Source organism: Cygnus olor, chromosome 13 (genome assembly GCF_009769625.2).
Source record: "Cygnus olor isolate bCygOlo1 chromosome 13, bCygOlo1.pri.v2, whole genome shotgun sequence".
Lineage (NCBI taxonomy): Eukaryota > Metazoa > Chordata > Aves > Anseriformes > Anatidae > Cygnus > Cygnus olor.
This window is the reverse complement of record NC_049181.1, coordinates 12827018-12846963: the sequence shown is the minus strand read 5'-3', so window position 1 is coordinate 12846963 and position 19946 is coordinate 12827018. Positions and strand designations below refer to the sequence as shown.

General features: G+C 39.0%; 1 protein-coding gene across 13 annotated transcripts in view; it reads right to left on the bottom strand.

The window, feature by feature from the left end:
- Nucleotides 1-19946, bottom strand: part of AFF2 (AF4/FMR2 family member 2) — a 328163-nt gene that overhangs the window by 228999 nt on the left and 79218 nt on the right. For all 13 annotated transcript variants that reach the window (XM_040572852.1, XM_040572853.1, XM_040572851.1 and 10 more), the window contains 2 exons: nucleotides 13962-14082; nucleotides 6455-7345 (listed from right to left, as the gene is read on the bottom strand). In XM_040572852.1, the coding sequence (XP_040428786.1) occupies nucleotides 6455-7345; nucleotides 13962-14082 (1012 nt within the window). The remainder of the gene's footprint in view (nucleotides 1-6454; nucleotides 7346-13961; nucleotides 14083-19946) is intronic.

The following is a 19946-nucleotide window of genomic DNA, read 5'->3' as shown; positions in this document are numbered from 1 at the left end:
TCTTGCCTGAACTTTAAAACAAAACAAAAAGTGACTTCTGTGTTCTTGGACTGCTTAAAACCGTAATTCTTATGCTATCTACAAAGAGGAAAAAAAAAACACACACCCAAAGGTATGACTGAAAAGAGCAGTGAACATCTACACAGGTTCCTTCTACCTAGCTGTGTGTTACTTTAAAGGTTTGAGTCAGATAAAATAATATTTAACTTAGCTCATGGTAAAGTTTACAAATGGCCATTCATTCTCACACAGTGAGCCAAACACAGATCCACAAATATCTGCCAATCCTGCTCTCTGCAAGCCGATGACATGCTGTTCACAGCCCTGAGTGAAAACATACATCACAAAAAATCAAATACCTGAAAATGGTGCTTTCTCATCTTTTGTTACACGAGCATTCTTTGTTTTACAGTTCACAGAGACAGGATAGTCAAGTCACTAAAGCAGGTCATGTTCCACAGCAGTGTTAACAAATAGTGCAAAGGCTCCGGCTTTGTTAGCGCTGCTGGACTACTCCTGGAAGAGCACCCGGCTTAGCTGACAGCTATGCAGAGCATCAAGATCCAGGAGCATTCTTCCTGGTGCATTTGCAATGCACATAGATGAAAAGAAGACGCTGAAAAATCAGCTCTACCAACTTCTGGTCATTAGTTAAAAAGTACATTGCCAGTCAACATGAAGACGATTTCGCAACACTTAACTAGATTTTGATATGGCTTGATATGTTTTCCTTAAATTAATTGGAGCAAGGAGAAGAGAGATGCAGTTTTAGTTATGGAAAAGCAGCCATAATACTGTATACTTACTCCATGCTTTTTCAACGAAAATCTGAAAAATACTCCTCTAAGGGTGGAAAGCAAATATAGCCCCCCTTTCTTAGTCAGATGCACCAAAACACTGGAGCACACATCAAAAAGGGGAACAGGATTGATTATTTAAAGATTTCTGACTTCTGTTCAATCTACAGAACTCAATAAATTAAGCTTGCTATAGTAAGTTTGAGAAGTACCAACAAAGTGACACTGTCACATAGTCACAGACCAAATCTATTGGCAGAGCTATGCATACACCCTGCAGTCCCCCCAGGCCACTAAATGATGCCTCCCCATCTTTGCTCAAGCAAAACCAATTCTACTGCTGCTCTCCCCAAAGCCTTTAAGGTCATCTTATTTTGTGACACTATTATATCACACTATTCGGGTAACAGTATTTCTTACTCTTAACTTGGATCACTAACAAGCCACTTATAAGCAGCTACTTGGGCACTGCAGAATTTAAAAAAAAAAAAGAAGTTAAAAAATCACTTTTCTAACACAAAACTTTTTCTAAGACTATGATCTTTTAACTATAGCTAATTTTATGGGCCCTGTTTTGCAGTCTCCGAGATAAAATGCAAAGTCCTCATTGGTCACAGAGGTTAAAATTCAGGCCCTAAATATGCATAATTACTTTTTACATTTTATTTAAAATAGTAAGCTGTCCTCTTGCTGTTCCTGCAAAATACTTTTCCTAACAATTGTCCGAGCAATCGGACAGTAGCCTTAGAAAGGCCACAATAAGAGGTCTTCAGTCGAGTGGTGTCATATGGTCTTCATTTAGAAGTATCACAAGAACATTACTTCTCACAGTATTTACAAATGAAAAACATATGGCTGTAACCTGTAATACTGCAAGAAATACTGCTCTTTGGGTTTGTTTTTGGCCTCAGACTTTTGAAATATGAACCAAGCAAAGGGATTTCAGCTTAATGCTTGATTCGGTCCATTCTTCTTCAGAGCTCAAAGTCTGGGGAATGGATAAAGCCTGCATTTGAAAAAAAAGTGATTTGCCCACAACTATGGTAATGCACTATAGCTGGCAACCAGAGAAGCATGTATATCAGAAGGGCGTGGGGATGGTTAAAGACATCTACTTTCCATTTAATTAAAAAAAAAAAAACATATTAAACTGGCTTTGGTTCCTACAAAGAGTTTTATAAGGCATATATATGTCCCTTGCATTTACTATTTAGGTTCAATCAATATGGTTATCTACCTGTCAATTTTTCTTGCTCTTTAATGCAGAAAGAGAGCAGCCTTTTTTATAGCTAGCTCAGAAAGTACTAAGCTAATCAATACATGCAGTGATAACAGAATGATTTGAAACATGTAACAGAAGCTTATCACTTCGCAGTATACTGAACCCGTCAAAATATTTTCCTAGAAGTAAAGTGAAAATAGAAGTTCTTCATTTTTTATTACTTAAGTGGGTGGTGACATAGATGTTGTAGGGCGTTTGGATTTGTTCCTAGCTTTGTATTTTTAGGGAAATTTGGTATATGAGCGTTTGTAACTTTGTAGGAATGTGAGGCCAATTGTGCAGTGAGATTTAAAAACTCTGCCTAGAGAATCAAACATTATCTCAATTGCCCTTGATTTCCTGTCCCTAAACATTTATTGGAAATCCATGCATTGTTCTGGAGAACCGTGCATAAGATTTTCCAGGAACACATCTTCTGATGTTCCCACAGACCTTAAAACCCTTTACTTTACTCAATACTCTCAGTAATTTGTGTTTGAGCCCAATCTGAAAAGTACAGGCTTTCCTTTCAACTATCTCCTGCTGAGTTAGTCGATTTGAAATAATTTGTAAGCATCTGATTCCTAGAGGTTTAAATATACATACACGTATCAAGATTCCAGATTTTAATGCAGCAGAAAGAGGATCAGTTGTTAGTATGGTCTCTAACCTCTACTTTTTTTGAATAAATGCATATAGGATTTAGCTATGCAATTCTCCTTGACTGGTAAGTAACTATCATCTGCCATCATACAATTTAAGTAGGTGGAATTCTACATAATACAAAAGCTCTTTGTGATGTCCCAGGCTTGCCACAATTTACCAAATGTTAAATGCAAGCACAAAATTCATGTATGTATGTATGTAAATACAGAATAAAGAGATCGGCGTTAATAAGAAAGGAACAGGAAATAATGTTTATGGCTGGAGGCTTCTTACCAATTTTATGTTTTATCATCAATTCTATGTCATGATATCTGGTGCATTTCTGCATGCCCCCCGGAAGACATGACAGACTTATGGCCTTCCAGTTCCAAAAGGTCTGCTTCACAGTTTCTGAATCCTAGAGGCTGCAAGCCTGGTAACTGGTGATTACATTGGGGTTTACCCAAGGCACCAAAGCATTACAGTTTTTTTTACCTTCAGCCTTAGAAAATGATACCAATAAATAAAACACAGCAGAAAGGTAAAAGAAATCAAAAGGATCACACAACCATAAAGAAATCCTTAAATGACAAAACGAAGTCTACAGAAGCTCTGCTGTTCCTGTTCCTCTACCAGAAGTGTCCATGCATGGTGCAGACAGGTCTGAAAGAGCTCTTTGTGGTAAGTCTGGGTCTGGAAATCATAGAGCAGCATCCATTGAGAGGTAAGGGTTATTCCATGGGTGCAAAAGAGCTGCCACCACTACATTCTGACCCAATCTCGTAAGTCTGTGTGAACTCGCCATGAATCTTTACAAGCTCAGAAATCACTAAACCACAATCCACTGCACAGTGGAGACATGCCAGCAGCAAGGCATTAACATCCTTGTCCACTCCAGAGGAGCTGGAAGATGGATGGGCATATCTGAGGGCAGAACTGGGCCCTGAGAATGAGCAAAGATTCTTAGAGCAACACCTCAAGTGACACAAATTACGTTATAAAATTGATCACTTCCTTACACATGGCAGAATGCTTCCAGGGCACTCAACATCCTATTCCATTAAACCATGATAAATGAGACCATATTTCCACATCACTCTGAGCTCATCTTTTAAATCTGCTTCTTCCAATATTTGGTTACTTTTCCCCCCTCCTTAAGATATTAAAAACTGTCTTTTTCTTTCCCACCATGACACATCTTAATAGATGACATTATTGTAGGACTGTCACAGAGGAGTTTTATTTCTCCCCAGAATTCCTCATTTTGAGAGCATGCAAAATTTTGAGAAAAATCACAGAAAAAAGTTTGGTGTGCAATCTCAATGTGTACGCTTGGCAACTTGAAAAGTGGACTCAGATGCAGGAGGGCTACAGAACAAATGATGGAGAAATGCCCCCAAAAGTAACTCTCCTAGTGCTAGTTCGAAGAAGATCACCACCACCGCCACCTGGAACAGTGTTAGGATGGAAACCTGTGGAGCAGGAGCAAAATTGTTTCAAGCAGATGACTACGGCTGGAGGTGGCTAGGGAGGGTTCATAAATTGATAAGCACCACTGAAGGATCATAAGCCTCCACATCAATTGTATAAAGATTACAACAGAGCCACTCACTGCAGTCATTCTGAAAAGGTTATGGGTTTCACAGGTGTGCACTGTCAGTTCTGATTAAGCTTAAACTAAGCCAGTTATCTATAACGTTGGATTGGAAGGAGTTTTATTGCTGAACGCAGGGTAAATCAAATTCAGGATACACATCTGTGGAAAAACACAGAGGGCCAAAGTTCACAGTCCTGACACAGGCAAAAAAAAATAAAAAAATCCAACCCTCCAAACTCAGGAGGAGATTTGCCTGCAAAACATCCATCAGTCTGGCTATTGTCATATGTTCTGTATCAGAAAGGAGAGTTATACATCACCTCAACACAGCTTTGGGTTTTCTTTCCCTTTTCAAATCATTGCTCACTTTCATGAAACAGAGACTGTTTTAAAATTATTACCTGCATTCAGTTCTAAAGTGCCTAGAGTTTACCATTTATCTGATCATAAATGAAATTAATTATCCACCCGTACTTTTCACTACACAAAATATAAACTAAGGCAGCAATAGCAACAACTTCACAACTTAATTTTTCATCTCTGTGACTAGAAACCTTTCTAAAAACAGTCCACATTAGAGATCCTCAGAACTACACAAAAAAGACCGTGGGTGAAATCCTGTGCCCAAAAAGAACTGGTAACAACTCAATTGATTTCAACAGTGCCAGGATTTCACCAGAAAAATCAAAAAAAAAAAAAAAAGACAAGTTGCAAAAGACACATTCTGTTTCCAAAAATACTTCATATTAATGCTGCACTTGAAAGTACATCTATTGACTCATAGTGCTAATAGATGGCAAAAGTGAATAAATGTATTTGCTTTTGCAACATCATTATTTCCTTTGCATGCAATTATTTACTTGCCAAACAATGCTAGCGACAAATCGCAACAGACTATGAAGCCATCTACATCAGCAGATTTTTAACCTAAGGTAAAAATAAACAGAAACATCTGTAAAGTAATCTTGTACAAAGCTACGTTTATTAACAAATACATTTTCTAATAAAACACCATCTGCAAGCAACCCTCAGCTTCCACTTGATATAAATAGGCCTTTTACTGTTTTCAGATGCAGTTCCCAGAAAATTATTCCAAGCTCTACTGCAAAACACATCAGTCTTTGTTGCTGCCTGGAATGTTAATAAATAACATCAAGTTTTTAAATAGTCAAACAAATTATTGGCTTGAAACAATTACTCCAGTAGAAAAAGCTGACCTTTTGCAATAAAGTGGCTTAAGAATGCATCACTCCTCATTCCTAGTATAAAAATATTACCAAACAGGGAAATATTTTGCAGGAAACAAAAAACTATGAAAAACCCATATTGCAATTCTGCTCATACACACGCTATAAACCTACCTTGAAATAGTTACTGCTTTAGAGAAACTCAGAATAAGAGAAAAAGTATACAGACTGTAAATAGTTCAATTGGTATCCTTATTATACATCTGTGCTTGGAGTGGACATGAATATGAACAGATTAAAATGTTCCTCACAGGAATATTGTACTGACCAGCAATACAAAATTCAACAGCTTAAACTGTTGGTAGCAGAGACTGGGACTGAATCCCAATATTAAGAGCTCTTCAAAATGCATAAATGCTTTAATGGGACACATTTTCATAAGCATTACTCAGAATTTAAGCCACATTAATTCCATTAAAAGCAATGGGAATTCAGCAAACTCTGCAAATAAACTCCGTACTGGTAGAACTGTTTAGTACTGCTGAAGTCTGAAGACTGCCATTTTTCCTCAAAGAGATTAAAACACTGATATTTATGTCAAACTACCTCCTAACTGAATATGCAAAATAGTGAAAACTGCAGATGAACCAAGATATTAGAGTTCTCTGTCCAGAATTCTAGCTGGTATAAATGTATTATACCCAACTGAGACCTAGCCTTTTAATATTAATTGGAAACAAGCAATGTTAATATTCCAATCTGTGATTTTAAAATTTCATTAAATATTTCTTACTGGGACTATCACAACAAACTTTGCCAAAAGTAAAGTTAGTCATGCATATTCTAGAAAAAAATGAATGTTTTAAAACATAGTTCCAGGAAATGGAACTGCATATTTCCAAAGACAAGTATTCAGTGCACGAAATACTCAACCAGTACGAGAGAAAAGATATTTTGAACTACTTACTTCACCAACAGAAGGAATGTTAAGCTTTGGTACTTTGTTCTTCGAACTAGGGGTGTTCACTTTTCCTTCCAACAGCGTTCCAAAGGACTGATTTCCATATCCACTCTCAATTTCTATCGGAGGTTTCAGTTCAGGCGAGTCATTGGGTACCTGGTCTTGACCATCCATAGGCCTAACATACGCCGTAGGCTTTTGCTGGACCATGCTGTTTTTACAGTGAAGTCCTGGTGGGAAATTCTGGGTCGAAAGACCATTGTTTGCAGATAACAAAGATGTGGAAGGAAGTGGAGATCCAGGACCATGACTTACAAACTCAAGCTCTGTGGGTGACTTTGAATGACTGTTTTCTTTGTATGTATGTTCTCCAGCTGCTGACTTTGAATGATTATGCCGCCTTGAATGTGAAGACGCTGCCATAGAATTTGCTTCCTCAGTTCCTCCACTTTTATGCTGCTCACTCTGACAATTGTAGAGGTCTTCATACCTGCCCTGCGGCTGGTCATGAGAAGAGCTATGCTTTGTCCTACTCTGCTGACTACTGGATTGGCTTGGCTGGGCCCCACTAGAGTTGTGCCCACCACGTGACCAGTCTGTCCTCGACTTCCTGCTGCTCTGGTGACCGTGTAGCAAAGTAGAATTAGATGATAATGAAGAAGGTGGAGGCATTGATGTCGATGAGTGGCCACTGATCTGATGAGATGGGATCATCCTGTTTCTTTGTTCCGGGAAAAAGGTCTGTTCATTTTTGTCGATGGGCGTCTGTGGGACAGAATTCTTTGGGATTCCTACAAGGTGGCTCTGATTGGAATGGTTAGTTAGCAGGTCCTTCATCTCATCATAGTTTCCCAACGTGTTCTGGACACGGTTTGCAAGAGCATCACCTTTATTTGTCTAGAATAAATAAAGGAAAAGAGTGAATAAATTCCTGATTAGGAAGTTAATGCTTGGAATAGTTGTCTTAGAAGATGGCAAATGTTAGCTGTTTAATGGTGTCATGCTGACATTTAATTTAATTTCAATTACATTTTGCATATGTTATGTAAGAAGAATCTATCAATAACTGTGTTCAAAGAATCTCTTGAAACAGGCTTGCATGAGTAACACTTGTATACTGCTTCCCATTTTCTTAAATATCCTCTCAGAGAAATGTTTAAATTACATCAGTTATGGATGTTATGAGCAAAACAGGCTGGTTTATGTCAGAGAAGTTGGGCTTGTGCATTTCATATCTCGCAAAACATGAATGTACAATTACTGGTTACTCAGCATTTGAACTGCAATCACACATTTTATTTAAATATGTTATGGCACTTTCACCCCCTTGACTCATAGCTCTGCCATAAACAGAAGCCAGGTAGTCTATAACAAACACACAGGGGCAAGCTCTTCTACAGCGTAACTCCATTTCTCTATCCAAGGTTCAGTTTGACCCAAGGTATCTACTCTCTAAATACATAAAAGAAAATGCTTCTAACCACTGAAGAGTTATAGCAGTTTCAAATAAATGATCATTCCAAAGATTTCTTAAAGAATATAAATAGAGATGACTACCACATTCTTAAGTATTCTTCCCATTGTTTAAAGGCTGGTTGTATTTGTGAATCATGCTTTTCTTTGAATTCCAGTAATTATTAAATAAATACTGACTCATCTGTGTTTCACCACTATTATACTTTCCCTTCTGAAGCAGAAAATGTTTTGGTTTTTTTATCCCTTTACCTTTACACTTACAAAAAGCTGGACAAATAAGCTGGAAGCTATACCTAATATGCAGCTAATTTCCTCTCCCCTTGTTCTAAGTCACCCCACAGAGACCCAACGTACCAGCCTTCTCACTGACCTTTATGTTCCATGGAAATGACCAGCAGAGAACTAAAACACCGCATTCCCAATGCTTATTACTTTACGTGACTCAAAGGATAAAAACAGAGAAAAAGTATAGTTCAAGCAGATGGTTAACTTCTACAGTCTGGAATTAAATTATCATAGAACCATAGAATATCCTGACTTGGAAGGGGCCCACAGGGATCATCGAGTCCAACTCCTGGGTCCGCACAGGACCACCCACAAATCAGACCCTATGTCTGAGAGCATTGTCCAAACACTTCTCGAACTCTGGTGGCTTGGTGCCGTGACCACTCCCTGGGGAGCCTGTCCCAGTGCCCGCCCACCTCTCGGTGCAGAGCCTTTTCCTGACACCCAGCCTGACCCTCCTGTTGCAGCTTCACATCGTTCCCGTATGTATACTGCAGCTACATAACCTAAGTAGTACACAGTGATACTTTAGGCTACAGCCAACTGTTTTGTTTTTTTTTTTGTTGTTGTTTTGTTTTTTTCACTCAATACAGCAAGTAATGTCACAATCCAAAGGGGCCTCAACACCAGGTCATAAAGATGGGGAAAGGCAGCACTATGAGCTTGTGGTTGGTTAGAGACAGTCCCACTTAATTCCTCAACCAAGGATGCTACCATGCCACTGTTCCCATCTTCCTCAAGTATTATGCAGAAATCTGAGTGATGAAAAAAAATCCATGCATGGATTCCTCCTGAAATATCTGCTTATATTAACCACTACTGAACTAGTCAAGAGATGAGAAGAATATTGCAGAAAGATTTTTCTCTTAGTACTGCACATGCCATAAAAAATGTTGAAAAAAAGATAATAAATGCAAATTTTCTTTTGCTCATTCTCAGGGATTGTAACATATATTACCACTGCACTGAGGCAGTGATTTAAAAATTAACTGTTCAGTGTTGTTCTCATCTATATACATTTTGCCAGCGCTCCTCACTGACACAGTTAATAATCCCAGTTGTGGAGAACCACGAATCACTTTTATTCACTAACTAAATCCCTAGGTTGGTCATTTTAGTGGCAAAATTATATTCTATCTACGCTAAGAATAAGCTCTTTGTATATGAGCAGTCTCCTTCAACTGAGTTGCACAATGAGCCATTTGGGCAGCAGCCAAAACCAGGCTCTCTCAGTTCAACCCCCAAATTTAAAACAAGGAGATTCCATTGTGCTTAAGGGCCCAGCAGGAATTATGATGCGAAGTCTAAACACTTACATACTTGTTCTGTTTCCTCCTTCCCCACCAAACACTTTAACTCCTTATGGGATGGCACATAGGAAACAATCAAGTATCGAGAAAAGCCTGACCACTAACCTTTACCTCTGGTTCAGCTGCACTTCCAGGGTGCATTTAACTTACTGTCCAGAAAGTAAAAGGGGGGAAAAAAGAGAGTACTAAAAACCACATTATCACTGTAACACTTCAACGTCATGGCACATTAAATGGCTCTTGTCTAGGTCCTTACAGAGGGAATCAATATTTTAATTTGAATGTAGAGCTTTTCAAATATTTGTTTTTTTTTACATGTCATGATTATAAAAATAATTTTGGTTAATATTAACTCTATTTTATGCAAGCTATTCACATTCTGGGGATAAAAGACCATATAAAAGTATTATTATTTGTACTCATTTTCTGGGAGCATTAATAAAAATATATATTTATTGAAAAATATGGAGGTAATTAATTTAAATATCCTTAGCATATCTTAAGTACGCTAAAGCTCTATCCAATAGTTGTTGAAGTCAATGGAAAGATTATTATTTTCTTCAATGTTTTTTAAACCAGACTGAAAAGTAGAAACACATAGTAAATATGAGCAGCAAATTAGCTTATAGTGAAATAAAACTAGAGCACACAACTAAGACCAGACTTGTGCATCACATAACCTGACTAAGCTCACCGTTGCATAGTTCAGTTTACTACCTGCATTTAAGGAATAAAGCATAACATTAGTATGTTTTTTGTTGTTGTTGTTTTTTTCCCCATCAGCAAATTCAGGGCTTTCACAAGAAGTAGAGTATTCTTGACAAGCTCGGATACCAGCAAGATAAACACAAAATCTGGTCATAATTTCTGGTTGTTCTTTGTTACTTCCAGATTGGGGACAATTTCTACCTTCATGTTCTGGATAATTGGCTGATTTCTCAAAGGAGACCTCTGTACAGCTTATTTTCTGAACAGCATGTTGAATCACAATTTTGCCGCTATCAAGGAAATGCATTTTCCGACTATTCCAAGGCATAAATTATATGTCTGGTTTGTGACTCGTGGCTAGCAGCCTTCCCCCTCATTCTAGGCTCTTGTTAATTTAGGAAATGTACACCCTCCTACATTTGCTTCTATTGCTTTCAAAAAAGATCTGTAATAGAATCCTATTGGAAGACTAATTTTCTAGCTAGCTATTGCATTATAGCTTTACAAAGAAAAGAACTAATGCACTCAAACTTATAGGCCCAATTTACTAGGGTTTTGTGAAAATTTGTATGAAACTTGAAGTTTTGTAATTCTTTCACTTTCGCATGCCTCAGTTAAACTAACCTCCCTGCATCAGAAGCTTTTTTTTTTTTATCCGAAGCTTGAATAGTGTGGAGGGGCTTTACCTAAAAAGAGATAATAAATGATTTAACATTCGCCAAAGAATACCCAATGGAAATGCTGCCCATTGGGTTCTGTCTCTCAAGTTACAGTCTTGAACAAAATAAATCCCACCTCCTACTGTTTTCCCTAAAATACTCCTTGTCTCTGAAACACTTTTCTAATTCAAAACGCTAAAAAATATCAGCAACTCACGAGTAAAATTGCAGCTCCTCTCACTAAAACTCTCACACTGCTCTTTCAAATGTCTGTTGCCATAACACTGCAGGCTCTTCTCTGATCATCTCTGCCAAATTAAGCATTAGCGAGTTGGACCGGCATTTGAATGCAAGACCTGCAACCAGCATGCTCTGTAACTTGTATTAGGAGGCACACAGCCCTCACTGCCCAACCTTACCAAAATAACGCTGGATGTCATCCCATTGTTGGAGGTGGTGTTTCCCCACATGAGACAGTGGAGCTTCAAAAGAAGCCTTCTATCTTCTAATAAACATGTACAAATCTATTTGATACACATGGATAAATACACCTCTTTTGATGTATGTTTACACATGTACAACACACAGAATCAATGCAAAAACATGGACTTGTTCAAAACTGTAATGATCACCCATGTTTTAGCTGACAGATAGGAGGGATAAAAAGACAGATGCGCTAATAGCTAGGGTAAAGAAGTGGTAGACAGAGGCAGATATGCTGGAAGGACAAATGTTCAGATCACGTAACTTGTGATACACAAGTGGTAGTAAGATCCATGAGAAAAAGAGACTTTTTTTTTTTTGTCCTCCTCCTCTGACTGGTCAGCTTTCTTTGGCCAGATTTTAATATCCCTAACTTTAGAGAAGTCTTAAAATAGTTGCCAGTCATTGAGTCTTTAAACCATCCAAACAGCAGTGGTAGTATTCCCTGCCTTGACAATCCCTTCCCTGGGTTACTGTTGAAGCAAATGGGGAAGGAATGATAAGCAAGCATGGACACTGTGTCTGGGAATAAAATAAAAGAAAAGAGACACTTTCTATTTCCTGTTATTCCTGTTATTCCCAACCTTCCCTTTGCCACAGTAGTCTCTACCTTACCTCCCACCCCTGGATCTTTCAGAGACATACTGGCCACCCCTTGAGATGATGTTCAGAAGCAGAGGTAGTCCAGCTGTGGATGTGCCCCTTGTGCCCATTACAGACCATGCCACTTGACCTTGCTGGGCAGTGCTTTGTTTTGTCCTGCTCCCACTGAGAGCAACGAGAACAAGCGAGATGGATGCAGCTCGTTGTGTGCACCAGGCCTTGAACCTCATCCACAAAGAAACATCCATTCATCTCAAAATGGAACAGGGCTTCAAACTGAACATATAGTACATTCCTCCTCATCTCACGATCTCTTTATTTTATCCTAGAGTACAGATGAATAAAACCCTGAATTCAGTTTTGCAATTGCTTAACAATACAAATCACTACTTATCCACTCAGATTCAGATCCACCTCTTGATTTGTTCCTAGGACACTGTAGTGTGGCAGGTTTTTAGCAATGCAGAACTTATGAAGGAAACACCAGTATTATCATTTTGTTCCTTTTCCAGTGTAAAAAAAAGAGGCAAGACCTAGCTTTCATATCCAGTCTTGGTTCTTTTTGTTCTGCAAATTTAAGACATGTAACTACTTATGCATGCAATTTCCTCTTAATTTATGTATTTCACAACTTATCATTACGATGTATTTTTAGCATAGTAATACATTACGCTTTGCTCAAGTCCACAGATCCCCAAACTTCCTCTCTAAGCACATGAAAAGCAATAAAGTATGTGTTTGTTGTTTATAAATTAAATTACCTCCAGAAATTTACCAGAATAATTTTTGCTTTGTGGTTTTCGAGTTTTTGATCACACATGTTGTATATTTTGTATATGCCCAGTGCAAATACACGCATACTAAAAAAATGTAAAATGAGATATTATCATTCTTATGGTACAATAGATACCTGTTGGGAGGTACATTTCTAGTTCCTTACTCACAACTGAGTGCTGATTTGCATATCACTCTACCAATTGAAATCCAAATGACCACTCATATGTTTGTATGACCTGCAGGAAGTCTCAACAAAATCACTTCACAGTAAGTTAATATTTCCTCTAAATAAAGTTGCTAAAATGTGGTCCGGTGCAGAAATAGTGCATTGATTAGATTTTTATAAAAACAACAACAACAAAACACCAACAAACTCTCCAACTGCACAGTCTTTATTTGGCTGAATAAGTCTCCCAGTCTATAATTATTAGACACCATTTGATAATACTGCCAGTCTTTCCTCCTCCTTTTCTGGTGATTTTCAAAGAGCCCTCATCCTCCCTACAGCTGCTAACAATGTGAAATGGAAAGATGAAGTGGTGGCCTTTCAATGGATGTCACTGATTGGGAGGAGAAAGAGATATGGAAATTTACATTCTGATGAATTCTTCAGGGAATGTCTTACTGAAAATCAAAGCAGCAGAAATCATAAAGGGGGACATCCCTCAGTGATGAAAACCTCAGGCAGCAAAGCTCCTTAGAGAGAATAAGACTTGTCATAAGTCCCTTTCACACTCTTGTTATGGTCCCCAAGGATTCAGGCACTCTCCCAGAAGACTTCTTTGGATAGTTATGATTGCAAAAGAAAGCTTATGGACTCATTATTTATAGAGAAGACTTCAGTTTTAACAACTCAGGTATATTTTTTTCTTAAAAATAAAAGGACTAAGTGTTATTTTTGAAGGTACGACCCCGCTTGCAGAGATATCAGCTGCATATACTTCTATCGTGGGACTTTACTGTGTGTATAGAGGAAGAAAACTTTAACAGGACTGTAAGCAAAATTCCTGATTCTGCCAGTGAAATGCTGGGTGGGGCATTCAGTTTGCTCTTCTGCAATATGTTGATTTGGAAGATCAGTGTATTCAAGGGTGGAAGTACCAATGCAGATGTGACATTTCCCATAGGTGACAAGTAGTTTTATTTATATTTGCAAAATGCATTCAGGTAAAAAGACATTCTAAAAATGTAAAGCAAAACAGTGCAATTTACCTTGTAGGGTTCCCCAAAGAGGTTAAAACCTGAAGCAAAGAGATCTTCATCTTGCTGGACTTCTTGGTTTCTTCTCTCCCATTCTTTCCGCTTAAGTGCACTCCGGTCTTGCTCATAGTGACTGAAGAAGAGAAAGACAAAAAGATGGCATATTATTTTCCCCATCATTTAGTTACATGATCATTACTACCAGTAAGAACAGCAAAACCTCAGAAACTATGTAGCTCCTGAGGATAATTCTGAAAGAAAGAAAGCAAAAGCCACTACATAATTTTCCTAAATGTAAATTTGGAGTCATAATACTATATGAAATTGGGTAATAGGAACTATTCAGAACACTTCCAAAATGAAAACAGACAGAATGGTTTTTTTTCAAATTAACAGAACATTATGCACAAGAATAATACAAATTTTGACACATTTGTATGAACAGGCTGCAGAATATATGAACATACACACATACACAAACACGTGCATGCACACCTACGGAGAACGTCTCTGTCCAAATAAAGCAAAAGTGAAGTCAAAGAAGCACTGCAATGTCTTCAAATGCAACTAGCTGTGTAACACTTGTCTATATCCATACCAACGCTCCAGTTCAGCCTTGTGTGATTTAGACCACTTAATTTTGTCCCGTGTACTTGTTAAAATTTATGTAAGGCTTCACTGTGGGTGTCAAGCGTGTTTTAAGAAGGGTTTCTCTAGCCGTCTCCCAGAAGAGACTTCAGGGAAGTTGATTCTAGCGGCAGATAGTCCTACACCCAAACAAACAAACAAACAGGAAAGGATCTATCACCTCAGCGCAGCAATGGTGAGTGGCACTTATCTGTACGTCAGCTTACTCTGTGCACCTGCCAGACCTAGCTGACAAGCTGCGAGATCACACTCGCTTCTCCCCTGAATAGCACTGAAGTACTTTGGTCTCTTAGCTTCGCAAACTACCTCCTGCTCCTCTGAGGGAAAAGATATAATTAAAACCCTGAAGGGGAGGGGGGACAGGGAAGGAAAGAGGAAAGGAAGAGATGCATGCTTCAACTTGCACTGACAACCCCTCACGTGACGAGCATTAAGGGACACTTCTGTGCTTTCAACCCATATTTGATTTGTTATGAGGCTTTTGGCTCTACTTTGTGTCAGTTAATTAGCTACCAAATTCCAGATGACAATTTGAATAGCAGGTTTAGTACATGCACCGATGTCATCTGCTGTAAGCAACACTTCCCTGACAGACTCTGGCCATGCACATACCCATGCCCGCCCTGTATGTACAGGCGCATACATACAGATGGACATATTACATATGTAACAAAGAACATTTAATTCTCCTGTCTCTGGTGAGAATGAATTAAACCTCTATAGAGCTCCACTGCACTTGGAAGATAACCAAATTTCTACAACTTTTGCCTTTTTAGCTCAGCATGATGTTGTATTGAAAGCTTCACACCGAGAGATATAATGAGGAATGAACTGCACAGTGATGAGGCTTTAACAGTGTATAAAGTCACTGATTTCTGAGTGAAACCACAATTACTAATTTGAAGCACCAGCTAATTAAAACCACAGCTATGTATTTAGCCTCTTGTTATACCTACTGCAGTTTATAATTATGAGGACCTCTTTATCTACTCAATTAAAGTTCTTATGATTCAGGCAGGTTGTGTTTGAACCTGCAAGCCCTGCAGAGAGCACAGGAAAGCATATGTCTGTTTCCTGATGACTCCCTGTATCGTTACACTCACACGCTTGTTTTTGTACAGGGTGGGAAAGAAAAAAGCCCAGACAAATGCCGCAGTGAAATCCTTAAATCAAAAATATGAATTAATAACCGGTATAAGCAACTCAAGATCACTCAGGTTTGAATTGCATAATGCTCGAGTATGACTCAGAAACTGAACGCAAAGGCACCTCCATAGGCTGAGCTGAATGATTTCCATCCACCTTTTCCTTCCACAGGTGGGAAGTCCGTGAAGACGCCACGTAACGCCCCCTGATGTGGTGACATCGCTGCCTCACATCCGCTCACCACCACCAAGCTCCAGAACATTCCTATAATCATTCATGGTGTTTTTGCAAAAGATGATAGCGCAATTTACTGGTTTCCTGAGGGGGAGCGAAGGGAAACTGTTGTAACCACCGGTCACTTTACTACACTACCTGCTCACTAAAAGGTAAAGAGGAGGACACGACTCTCTCTTCCTGTCATGTCTCCATATCAATCCTAAAGTCCACAGGTATGGGAGTAAGGGAACAAAAATCTCATGGGAGATCTTCCCAGTGACTTCTTTGACAGCCTCACCTATAGATGGTGCAATTCTTGTACCAAGAGCAGATCACAAAGCTAGGAACCCAATCTCACCTGCAGCAGTCACTCACGTTGGTGGGCCTACTGAAAGCACAATATTATATCCTTCAGGAGTAATCTTTTATGTGAGCAGGCGCATCCCAGGCACTGCCACTTCAGAAAGAATTATTCATGAAAATTAGAGCTGCATTTTACAGCCTTACAATGGCAACCCTGGCCCAGTGTTTCAGGGTGAAATTCTGCACCCACTCAGATCGGACTGAATCTGGCCACTGAACACAGATCACAGAATCTCGGATCACAGACTTCAGCACAGAACAGATCTCATCTTTCATATGAGGCTTCAGCACTTTAGATAAAAGCTGGCTCTGGTCTCAAGCATGCAGAGTATTTAGGGAACCAAGTGAAGGCCTTATGCCACATCTTAACTGAGAAAAAGCAGCAAATGCTCTAAGACTATCCATACACGTTTTGTGACACATTACAAAACCACTAATTCAAAAACGATGAAAACAGTGGTAACTCAAAATGCTACAATCGCTTTAAAAGGCATTATATTAAACTAAGACAGTATTTACAATTTTAACAGGAAAGGCTAAAAACATACACACAAAGAAACGGTATTTTTTAAACACAACATACTTAGGTATCTCTCTTTCAGTGCACATCTTTCTGAAAGACAGATGCTCCGTGCACCCAAGAGAGGAGCACAAGGGGGCATCTCATGCCCTGGATCCCAATGATTTTTGGGGACTATCAAACTGAGCATCCATATTACCACACAGGCAAAGTCCTAAGTGAATTGCTGCCTCTACATCAATCCAAATCTTTCTCATAAATTGTCTTGTGAGAAAAAAAAAAAATAAAGGTTTGTTTCAAACTTTCCACTCCCACAGTTACCCCGCAGCCTTAAGTGTACAAAGACTATACAAAAGCAAGTGGTTGCTCATCCTGTCAGGTCAATTGCTTGGTGTATTTCTCTGCAAATGTATTTTTGCTATGTGAAAGCTTGACATGGCACTGATTGTGGCTGTGGAAAGTCAAATATGATAAAATCATACACAGATTAGGATAACTTCTTTGGGTTCCTTGTGATCCGAAGAGAAATGCTGATTAGATCTTAAGGTTGCAGAGCACTGAGAACCTAGTGGAATGTTCTCCAGAAACTCTTAATGCAGCCACGAGGCAATCTCTGGGACTTGTGTTTAATATAAAGTCTAACTAATGTTCTGTGAAATACGGATATGTGATTAGTGGTGAAGGTGTCAGTGAAACTATAGTCAGATACGACGAGGAACACCAGAGTTCAGGCTGTCTCATTAGTATGAGAAATACTTCATGACTCCTCTAACGCCAGGAGAGTAGGAAATCACAAATACACAGTTTTGTAAACATTTAAAAAAGAGATTTAGAAGAAAACAGCTGGAGGCTGTGATACTCATTGTATCTGAGAGGGCCAGTTCCCTAGATACAGCTATTAGGTAACAACGCAGTTTAAATACATGAGCTTTATTGTTTTGTTACCACTTATTAGATTAATAATTGAATTAGAATGGGGAAGTCTGTACATAAATCTGAGAAGACCAGGAATGGTGAGCAATAAGAATGCTACAAAGTACACGAGACCACTGCTCTAAAAATTACCTGTGTGCTGGGTATGGCAGAAAGAATGGGAACAATAACACTACCGCTCTGCTTTAACATCAACACGAGCTGCAAATGCATTTCAAATAAAGGCGTAATTAATCCTTTAAAATCAGACCAGCATACATCCATTTGTCATTTTTCTCAGCCACGGACACCCTCGGGGAGGGCGGGCGGTGAGCCGATGCGCTGTGACAGGCCAGGTGCTCAGCCCGGTGAAGCCGCAGTGCCAGCAAGGCCCAGGGAGCTGCACCCTTTGGCCCACGACTGTGACAGGGACGAGGGCGACAGGCAGAGAGGGGGAGAGGCTGGCTGATGGGGAAGGAGGCTGTAGCAAGTGCATGCCTGCTGTCTTTTGCCGTAGGTTATGGATTGGAAGCTAAAAACGTGGATCTGATTGTAAGAGATGGAAGTCAGGCACGGTCAAAAAAGAGATCTAGAAGTAGAATAAAAATTTAGGCACTGGAAAGGACAGTGCAATCATCTGCGGGGAAAGTAAGAAGATGCAGTGCAAGTGATCTGGAGGTAGAAGAAAAAAAAACGTTTAGGACATTGCAAAAGAGCTAGAGGTTAGAGTGAAGAGTTAAAAGGAAAGCCGAAGAAGTAAGATGAACAGCTAAAGGCTGAGACCTGGCATTTGGGGTTTGTCTTCAAAGACGCCGTAACTAAAGCCACAGAGGTAGTCTCCCAAAGCGTGGAAGACTAGGAAAGGCAGACAAGCCTGACAGAGAGGGGAAAGGAGAAGAAAGAAGTCAGACCAGACAAGTTTGAAGGAATAGTCACTGTGACATGAAAAAAAAAAAAAAGCAGAAGAGAATGATCAAATATCTAGTGTTGCAGAAAAATCATGAATGAGAACAGAACACTGCTCTGTTGATTCAGACAAAACAGCAAAAGTGCAATAGGGAAAGAATCAATAAAAAGCTGGAGCAGAGAGGCTTTATAGTAGTGACAGACTACATGCTGGAGGATAAATGCATAACATTAGAGAAAAACAGCATTTATCCACAAGTTAGGGAAGTAGTTTCTTTAAATATTGAAAGCAGCAATGTCTGAATTCACAAAAATGCACACTGATCAAATCAAATATTCTCCTGTAATAGTGCTCTCCCCTCTGCCTTAAAATATCAGGTTAGCCTAAATGATGAAAGAAGCTCTCAAACTGAAATGTTTGTCATTTGTGGAAACAAGAAATAAACAAAAGCTTCTAAACTAAGACATGGTGAATATAAAATGGAATAAATTTAAGAACTGAAAGTCCCTTCCCAAGGTTATTTCTTCACAGTTCTGACTCTTGGACAGAATTGTTCTCTGTCACAAGTGCTCTGGAGGTTGGTGAGGTAAAGCCAGAAACTGGACTTCCTCAAATATTCATATGCCTGAGCAAGGTATTAAACATCCCAGCTGAAAAATCACTAGTGAACATATTTGATTTATGTGAGAAATCCAGCTCAGGTCAATGAGAATATTCCCATGCTTAAAATAAGCGCTTGGCTGCTTTTCCACACCAGGGCAATTCTTTTTCAATGTGAATAAAAATGTAAGGCAAAAGGCAGTCTCACCTGATAGCCCAGCAAGGTGAAACTCTACCTCTAGCAAATGCATTACAGTAGCAATTCCCCTCTACATTAGTCCAGATTTATCTCAACATTACTCCACTGATTTCATGTAAAACTAGAGTACCACAATATCATACGAAGGAAGGAGAACAGGTTTCTCGGTGTATTCTGATTCTCCCAGTATACTCTGTGGTATTTCATTATTCCAAATGAAAAAATCTGCCCGAGGTCTTAAATTTTATTACAATTTTTAAAATATATTTAGTAAACGAGGGGAATTTCAAAACCTGATCTTTAAGCAAAAATATGGTTAACTTACCAGATCTTCCCTGCCCATCTGAAGGCATTGTTTCACTTACTGATAAATGTCATGAGCATTACCCGCACTTAAAATGGCAAAATTCTTCTTCATCTGTTTAGTGGCACTGCTCTTGCATCTTTGTCCTGGCAATTTTACTACTTAACAGAGACCAATCAGGC